The sequence below is a fragment of the Mirounga leonina genome, unplaced genomic scaffold (genome assembly GCF_011800145.1).
Source record: "Mirounga leonina isolate KUSES-001 unplaced genomic scaffold, KU_Mleo_1.0 Mir_200, whole genome shotgun sequence".
NCBI classification, from domain to species: Eukaryota; Metazoa; Chordata; class Mammalia; order Carnivora; family Phocidae; genus Mirounga; species Mirounga leonina.
The window spans coordinates 26,678,668-26,687,710 of NW_023270503.1; the positions used below are offsets into that span (position 1 = coordinate 26,678,668).

Genomic DNA, 9,043 nt, shown 5'->3' on the forward strand with positions numbered 1-9,043 from the left:
GGTGATGATGGTGGTGATGATGGTGGTGGTGATGGTGGTGATGATGGACTGTTTGGTCTCCAGGGAAGCTCTTCACACCTCCCCAAGCAGAGTGATCCCTCCACCCAGCATTTCTTCCCAGGAACCCAAACCACTTCACACACATACACACCACACACACACACAAACAATGTCTCATCAAAGCTCCTCTTTTAATTATAATCAGAGCACTGGATGTGAACTTAAGAAACACGGGTCAATTACCCTGGGGCACTGATTCATTTCATGTCACCAGAAGAATCCCTCCACCACTCAATGACTCACCTTCTCTCCCTCTCCTTAAAAGAGAAAAACAATGCTTACCTACTGTCATGGTGCAAGAATAAGTGGGTTTATTTTGTTAGACGCTTTGAACTTGTTGGATGAAAGGAGCTTTTTAAGTACAAAGGAAGAGGCAAAGCTATTTGGGCCAGGTGCTAAATTAAGACTTATCAAGATTGTTCTTTCTTATTGGGACCTACCCTCAGAGATGGGTCACCTGGGACGCCTGAGTGGCTCAGTTGGTTAAGCGTCTGCCTTCGGCTCAGGTCATGATCCCAGGGTCCCAGGATCGGGCCCCATGTCAGGCTCCTTGCTCAGCGGGGAGCCTGCTTCTCCCTCTGCCTGCCGCTCCCCCTGCTTGTTCTCTCTCTCACACACACACAAATAAATAAATAAAATATATTTTTTTAATCCTTAAAAAAGAGAGAGAGAGAGAGATGCCACCTGTACCCTAATGCTGGTACAGCTTGAGAGAAAGGGCAGAGGCAGAGTGGAGGAGAATGGAGGGAAGGGTGTAACAGCCTCTGACCCTTCCAGATTCCCTGTGGTGGAAGTCCTGTTGCTTCCCAAGCAAATCGGTCCTGTCCGCACAGATGGTGGCCAACAGGTAGGATTTGGGATTTGAGAGTAGTTGGAGACGCAACAACCAGGCCCTGGCTTAAGATCTCTCCAAGCCTCGGGGCTTAGGGCTATGGTCACTCCTGCACCAGGATGGGCTGGATTTTGTAAATTTCTCAGCAGGCTACTCTGATTCAGAGAGCTCACGGAGCAGAGAGAAGACAAGAACCAGCTCGTGGAGTCAGTGTGTCAGCTCTGCTTTAACACTTGTAATCTCACCGACGAATAAGACCTAGACCGCAGGGGGTCATAGAATTTGGGGACTAGAAAACCCCCTAGAACCATCTCATTCAGCCCCATCAGATGCCTGAGTAACCTCCTCAACATCCCTACCAGGTGGTTAAAAAGACCCTGCTTGAATGCCTCCAATGATGGGGAACTCGCTGCTTCCCCTCTTTGGCCAGCTCTGACGCTGCTTTCTGGAGACATGCTGTTCTTGGCCGTGGCTGCCTAAACATAGAGCTTCTGATTCATGTGTCTACTGCCTACAAGGTCCAAGCCAGGCAGCTTCCAGAGGGCTTGCTAGTGGAGCCCGTGTGAGGGAGCTTGGGTGGGTCTGTTTGGCCTTTTCTAGACTTATAGTCTGACAGGTTGGGCAACCACCATCCTTTATACATTCAGCATTTCACAGTGTGCAGGGGAAAGGCTCTATCTTGATCAAATGAGGCACTGCTCACACACAGGATCCTTAGGAGGCTGTGGCCAACTCCTTCCACAGCGTATCTGGCCCATAAGGGGCTCAGTCCCCAAATAAACCCCCTAACCCAGGGGTTCTCAAACTTGAGCATGCATAGAATCACCTGGAAGGCTCAGTAAACCAGACTGCTTATTCAGAAAGTCTGAGGTGGGGCCCAAGACTTGGAATTTCCTAAAAGTCCCCAAGTAAAGCTGGTACGACTGGTTGGAGGACCACACTTTTAGAACCTCCACCTTAAACCTACTCATGTTTATTTTTTTTTTCCCTTCAAAGCTTCCAAAGAATGGGCTTTGGGCCTAATTCAAAAAGACCAGGGTTCAAGTCTTGATTCAGCCACCAGGTGTTCCCTCTTTGCAGGCTTTGGCAGAACCCCTGCATCACAAGATCTGTAAAGCCCAGCACTGTGCCTTGCTCGCCATGGGCCTGTGATCACAAAAGTTTACTTTAAGTAGAGTATTCTAGGGGATCCCGGCAGCACCTCTGACCTGAGCTTTTCCTTTGCACAAGGACCAGAGGCTTCATCCTGATAAGGTGGGGGCGGGGGTGGATTTTAGTTGGTTCGCGTATTTTAACAGCTCTGTGAATCTGGCTCTAAATAGGTTTTAGATACCCAATTACAGCTGGGTATCTCTCAATGGCGCCATTTTGCTACAGGCCTATTTTTAACCATGGTCCTGGCTGGCTTTGCCATCTCCCAGAACCCCTCCGGTGAGGGAGCCCCAACCCCTGCTTCTGTGGGAACAGCTCAAGGGACCCTCAGCAACACTCTTGGCATGAGGTAGAGACACTGACCACAGGCCCTGGGCTCTTCACGCTGCAGAAGTGAAGTTTATTAGCAAAATAAAAACCAGGCTACCTACCACTTCTCAGACTGTGAAGCAACAGAAGAGAGCAAAAGGAGTGTTTAAGACACTCTAAAGAGAGGAAGCCCAAATCCAGGGGCCAGGGCTGAGCCACTGGACTAGAAAGCCCATCAGCAGAGAAGCACCACCTGGCATCAGCCTCCCGCCCAGCTGGCCAAGGGAGCAAGGCCTTGGGGGGCAGACAATCCCCATCTCCCTCAGGCTGAAGAGTGTGTCAGCATCGAGGTATTGAGCAGGAGCCACAGGAGGCCCGATGCGGCCCAGAAAGGCAGGGAGAGCAGGGGGTACAGGCTGCAGGGACTGGGCGGGGGGTGCTGGAGGCTGGGGTCGCACATGGGTTGCAAGGGAGCCTGTGGAGAGAAAAAGATGTTTGAAACACTAACGTCAGAAGTGCATGAAAGACGAAAGCATACAGACACTTCAGAATCGGAAAAGCAAAAGGGGATTATAGACCTTGGAGGTCCTGCTGGGCTTAGAAATTCCATAGTGGAGCTGGGACCAGAGCTCACGGTTCCCCTGTGCAAAACCAGCGCTTCCAGCCACGGGCGAAGGAACACAGACGAGAAAGGCAGATAGGCTGGCCAGGCAAGAGCAGGCCAGAGGTCAGCTGCCCTCCGATTGACATATAACCCCCAGTCTTGTTCGTTATTGCTTAACGGGGTGTTCTATCCACCTTACCTTTTGCACGGTGCAATGGAAGGACAAAATGAAAGAATGGCTGCAAATGCCCTTAGCAATGTTTTTTAACCTTGAGTATGAAGAATCCCTGTTACTAGAATACTTCCTCCAGAGAGAATTTAGCAAAACCTAAATGCACTGAGCTCTCAGTATTTCAGCCCCCCATGGCAGCGATTGGCATCTGGGAACGTAATATGGTCAGCAGAATGGACGGCATGAGCTGAAAAGTTCCCGCATGCCCTCCTCTACGTCCAGGCAGCTCACCAGGCTTAAGTTTGTCCCCAGAGATGCGGTCTGCAACGCCACCCCTCCTTTCAAACCATCCCTACAAGAGGTCTCTGCTTTTACACATGACATTGGCACAAACATCAGGGTACACACTTGCAATCCTCGCTCTCCAGAAGGTTCCGGTACGTGTTGATCTCACCCTCCAGCCGGGCCTTGACGTCCAGCAGCACCTGGTACTCCTGGTTCTGCCGCTCCAGGTCAGCCCGGATCTCAGACAACTGCTCCTCCACGTTGCTAATCAGGACCTGCACCTGGGCCAGCTCAGTGCCGAAGCGGGCATTAGCTTCACACAGGGAATTCTGCAGACAGTCTTTCTGTAATACCAAAGGGGGAAGTAGGTGGAAAATCGTGGACTGCAGCCCTCAGTCTCTCCAGTAAGACTGTGACACCCCAAGGTATTGCCAGGCCTGGAGAACAATCTAGCTCCTGTTAGCAGGCCTCAGCTGGAAGAACTAAACATGCCATTGCTCTTCATTGTAGACCTCAGGATAAGTTTGCAGGACCTCCCTCATATGGGTGAATGTTCATTCCCTTATCATCCACATGTATGAGAAAGTTCTTGCAAAGGCAAGGAAGTCAAGGTTTGAACTGTGTCCTGGTCTGTATTTAAGGGAGGCAGGTACTGAACCGAGCAAGGGAGCTCACCAGCGTCTGCTGGGCCTGAAGCTCCACCTCCAGGGCGTTCACCGTGCGTCTCAGCTCCAGGATCTCCGACTGGCAGCACCGCAGCTCCTCGGAACAGGACATGTCCTGCTTGCTGATGCATTCAGACTGAAGCACAAGGGCACGGAGACATGATCAGCAACCTGCCCAGGTGGAAGCCAGGGGCCCTCCCTGCTCCGAGGCAGCACCCTCACCTGATCTTGGAACCACTCTTCCAGATCATTGTGGTTGGTCTGCACCATGGCTTCATAGTGGCACCTCATCTCCTGCAGCACCCTGCTCATGTCCACGGTGGGCTCAACATCCAGCTTAATCTGGAGCTTGTCCCCCAGCTGGCTCCTCAGAAGGTGGACTTCCTGTGGGTACGAGAGGAGGACATCCCAGTCGTGGAGCCCCCACTGCCCTCTACCCCAAAACCTCATCTCCCACTCCCCCGTCCCCAGTGATTTCCCTGGGCTCCTCTGAGGACGAGGCACCACCTGCATTAGCCTAGAAACTTCCAAAGGCTGTGGATGAAGAGCAAGTCCCCACTGAAAGCTGGAGCTCACCTCCATAGCTTGTGAGGCTTAACCACGAGGCAGGGCCTGCAGAGCTTCCATCCTGAGGAGGAGGAAAAGCTTCATTTCTTCCCCCAAATGAGCCCGAATTCACCCCCAGAAAGTCTTACACAAAGGGCCATGTACCTGCTCGTGGTTCTTCTTAAGGCAGAGCAGCTCCTCCTTGAGGGACTCCAGCTGGGCCTCCAGGTCACACTTGGCAAGTGTGAGGTCATCCAGCATCCTGCGCAGGCCGCAGATGTCGGCCTCCCCCAGCTGGCAGAGCGAGTGCTCCATCTGGTACCTTTAGCAGGAAAGATACAGGAGTCGGGGGTAGAGAGCAGAGGGGCCCCAGGACACTGGCAGCCACTCCACTGGCCATCCCTCTGCAGTCTAATTGTGGGTTGGCATTTTCTATGTGGCACACCCCCAGCCCAGAAAGCAATGGGGTATTCCCCACCCATCTGACATGAAGCACCACTAGGCAGAGTGGCCAGGCCTGAGGGTGCTGGTGTAGACACATGGCTAGCACCTGCCCTCAGGTGATCCCTACAGACCCTCCTCTTCCACATCCCTTACTGAGGCAGACCCTGGGTTCTCTCTCAGATTAGAAGCCAAATGCCAGATGGGAGGATAGAAATGGCCCTCTTTAGCTCCAGAGGAATGAGGCTTCCACAGAGTACTGAAGAAAGACAATAAAACACAATGCCCCTTCCTGTTCCCGGGTTGGATCTTCTGAGGTGGCATAAACCTTTTGAGCCTCACAGGCCTCCATCATAGACGGTGGAGCATGCTTTCTGTCATGAGTTACTAGTGCTCACAAGTTGGTTGAGCTGCAGTGTGGAAACATTCTCATGGAGGCAGCAGAATTTGGTAGGAAATGGCCTCTGGGTAGGAAACGTAGGGCCAGGTTCCAGTTGTACCACTCAGTGGCCACTGACTTGGGGCCCGGAGCTTCAGTACCCTCACAAGGATGAAGCCATCAGTGCCCTGCCTACCTCCCCAGGTCCTTGAAACCATAGCAGCAAGTGTATGATGCATTCTCAAGCATGTTGTGAACTATAAAAGCTAAACAATTGAGGGTCAGAGGAGTGTTCTTTCAAGATCTTGGGCATAAGGCCCTGTTTTCTCCTGCTTTAACTGTCGGTTTGGGATCTTGGTCAATTATATTTCTGATGCCAACTGCCTCACAAGAGAGAAAAAGTCAGGGTAGGCACCTGGCTCCCCCCTATGCCTGTTCTACCCCAACTCACTTGGTCCTGAAGTCATCTGCAGCCAGCCTGGCATTGTCTATTTGCACAACCAGCCTGTTGTTCTCAGATTTGATGCACAGGATCTGGGGAAAGAAAGTAGGCTCAGTAATTCACTATCTCTAAGAGCCATCAATGGCCTCGGGTCAAAAGAAGTTCCACTGGCCTGAGATTCAAACAACAACACCCCCTTGGACTCCCAAACACGTAAGAGATGCTGGTGTGACACAGGGCGGGGGCTGTGCATGAGGATGCTTGGCAAAGTCGGAAGGCATACAGCCAAAAGAACTGGGAGATGGAAAGGAATAGCAAACTGAACACATAACAGAGACTTAATTTTATTTTGCCAGCCATGATACTTAGCCTGATATGAACAAGATCTGAAATCTAGGCCACAGAACAATGGGCTGGCTGGTTATGAAAGGTTTAGATGAAGAGCTACCATTCTTTTTTTTTTTTTAATTTTTTATTCTTATGTTAATCCCCATACATTACATCATTAGTTTTAGATGTAGTGTTCCATGATTCATTGTTTGTGCATAACACCCGGTGCTCCATGCAGAATGTGCCCTCCTCAATACCCACCACCAGGCTAACCCATCCTCCCACCCCCCTCCCCTCTAGAACCCTCAGTTTGTTTTTCAGAGTCCGTCTTCTCTCATGGTTCGTCTACCCCTCCGATTTCCCCCCCTTCATTCTTCCCCTCCTGCTACCTTCTTCTTCTTCTTCTTCTTTTTTTCTTAACATATATTGCATTATTTGTTTCAGAGGTACAGATCTGAGATTCAACAGTCTTGCACAATTCACAGCGCTTACCAGAGCACATACCCACCCCAGTGTCTATCACCCAGTCACCCCATTCCTCCCACCCCACCCCCCACTCCAGCAACCCTCAGTTTGTTTCCTGAGATTAAGAATTCCTCATATCAGTGAGGTCATATGATACATGTCTTTCTCTGTTTGACTTATTTCGCTCAACATAATACCCTCCAGTTCCATCCACATCGTTGCAAATGGCAAGATCTCATTCCTTTTGATGGCTGCATAATATTCCATTGTATATATATACCACATCTTCTTTATCCATTCATCTGTCGATGGAGATCTTGGCTCTTTCCACAGTTTGGCTATTGTGGACATTGCTGCTATAAACATCAGGGTGCACGTACCCCTTCGGATCCCTACTTTTGTATCTTTGGGGTAAATACCCAGTAGTGCAATTGCTGGATCATATAAGAGGGACCCATTCTTAATAAGAAGTCCCTTATGCTTGTTGATCAACTTCCCCAAAGGTCTTCTGTGAATCTAGCCAGGTTTCTGTGGCCCCTATTTGACATTCTTTGTCTTCCTGTCTCCAAAACAAAGATGTAGTTTCTTAAGAAGCATTGCACTGATTATCAAAGGGGACAGTAGCTATGCAGAAGAGACCAATGCTACTGAATGACCATATACTGGCTCATGAAGGACATTAGAACATGCTGCCTTGTACTGCGCTGGAGGTTACATTGCACTGTCTTTGCAGCTACAATGTTAGAATTGTAAGCACTGAGACTAAGCAAACATAAACTCAGAATCCTGGAGAGTCAAATCCAACATCTCAACTTCTACATATTCCCATTCATCTGCACTCAAGAAATTCTCTTCCCACAATCAAAAAAAATTTTTTTTCAAATGTGGCTATTTCCACTCCCAATCCAGGCCCTGAAAATTTTGTGCAAGTGTCAATAATCTTTCCCTGTAAAGGGCCAGACAGTAAATATATAGGGCTTTGAAGGCCATGAATCTCTGTCACAACTATTCAACTCTGCCATTAGAGCACAGAAGCAGCCATACACAATACATTAATGAATGAGCATGGCCATGTACCAATAAAACTTTATTTATAAAAATCAGTCAGTAGGCCAGATGGGCCATAGTTTGCCAACCCCTGATCTGAAGCACCACAAACCTCACCTTCTGCTGGAGCTCTTCAATGGTCTGAAAGTAGGACTGGTAGTCTGGACACATGGTGGACTCATGGCATTTGCTCGACTTTTGGATCCTGGTCTCTAGCTCCTCATTGTCCCGCTCCAGCTGACGCACCTTCTCCAGGTAGTTGGCCAGGCGATCGTTCAGGAACTGCATGGTCACCTTCTCGTGGCCATTCGGGGCACCTTCCCCATAGTTCTCACAGACTCCAATGTTGCCGGGAATGTTGCAGGTCCCTGGCAAGGGGCAAGCGGTGTGGCAGCTGTGGGGCATACAGAGGCTGGGTTTGCCCAGAGGGGTTGCCCCCACACGCATTCGGTTGGCATGTGCCAGGGTGGCCGACAGGCATAGGGAGGCAGGCTTGGCCTCTGGAACCTTTCCACTGAGGAGAGAATTGCAGTGATGAGAAGTCATGGTGCCGAAGGCCAGACATGTGCTTTGCCCACAGTTGGATTTGCTTGAAGTAGAAGCCTTCCTTCTCCTCCAGACCTTATATAAGGTCTGTAGTGGGTGTTGGTGCAAGAAAACAGGCATTTTCCTCATTAATATTTATGTTGATTCTCATACAATCACCCTATTAGTCAGTGATTTTTGTCTCTTATAAAGAGTTAATGAGCTCATGAAAGAGGCTTTCACCCACACAGGATACTTCCGCTCACTGCAGGATCCTACAACACAGAGAAAATGAGGTCTTCTTCAAGTAGCCCACATTCTGTGGCTTATGTCTCTTTCCCCTCTGTCAGCTTATCTGTGAGATAATCAAGAACCAGAGACTCCTAAAATCCCCCAAAATCTCTCCCACTCCAGTATCCTTTTCCTGCCTCCAAATGTTCCCATCATGGCAAAGTCTAAAATAGTCATCAAATCAAGCACACTGAGGAAAGCAAAACAAATCACAATTAGTTTGTTTCAGCAAATATGTATAGAGGTCTCCACTCTGGGACACAGCTTAGCCTGCCTGGAGGGAGGGGTTTAGATTTTAGTAAGAGGAATAAGAAAGTAAATGACCTTTATTATAAAGGCAATAAGAGAGGGGTTAAAAAAAAAAAAAAACAACTGCATAGATTTTAAGAAGAGAGCCCACTGTGTGACCAGAAAAAGACTTCATGGAACAAGGAGCATTTAAAATGTGTTTTGAATGATGGTTTCCAGGAGGGGCTGGGGGAGAGACCATCTCTCATA

The 9,043-nt window shown here is 49.4% G+C and overlaps 1 protein-coding gene across 1 annotated transcript; it reads right to left on the reverse strand.

Annotated features, from left to right (window-relative positions):
- Positions 1–2,692: 2,692 nt before the first annotated feature.
- Positions 2,693–8,365, reverse strand: LOC118024883 (keratin, type I cuticular Ha7-like). The gene is made up of 7 exons (XM_035027090.1): positions 7,847–8,365; positions 5,897–5,979; positions 4,791–4,947; positions 4,302–4,463; positions 4,090–4,215; positions 3,538–3,758; positions 2,693–2,828 (listed from the first exon to the last, which is right to left on the reverse strand). Exons 1-7 carry the CDS (start codon positions 8,273–8,275, stop codon positions 2,693–2,695), a joined length of 1,314 nt encoding a protein of 437 aa, XP_034882981.1. The 5' UTR covers positions 8,276–8,365.
- Between the last annotated feature and the right edge of the window lie 678 nt (positions 8,366–9,043).

What these genes read in the sequence shown, in the direction of transcription:
- LOC118024883 (XM_035027090.1), bottom strand. Translation starts at nt 8,275, where the DNA reads ATGACTTCTCATCACTGCAATTCTCTCCTCAGTGGAAAGGTTCCAGAG. An exon ending in GCAGATGACTTCAGGACCAA is followed by an intron (nt 4,948 to 5,896) that starts GTGAGTTGGGGT and finishes TTCCTGCTAAAG; the next exon opens with GTACCAGATGGAGCACTCGC. An exon ending in AAGAGTGGTTCCAAGATCAG is followed by an intron (nt 4,216 to 4,301) that starts GTGAGGGTGCTG and finishes CTTGTGCTTCAG; the next exon opens with TCTGAATGCATCAGCAAGCA.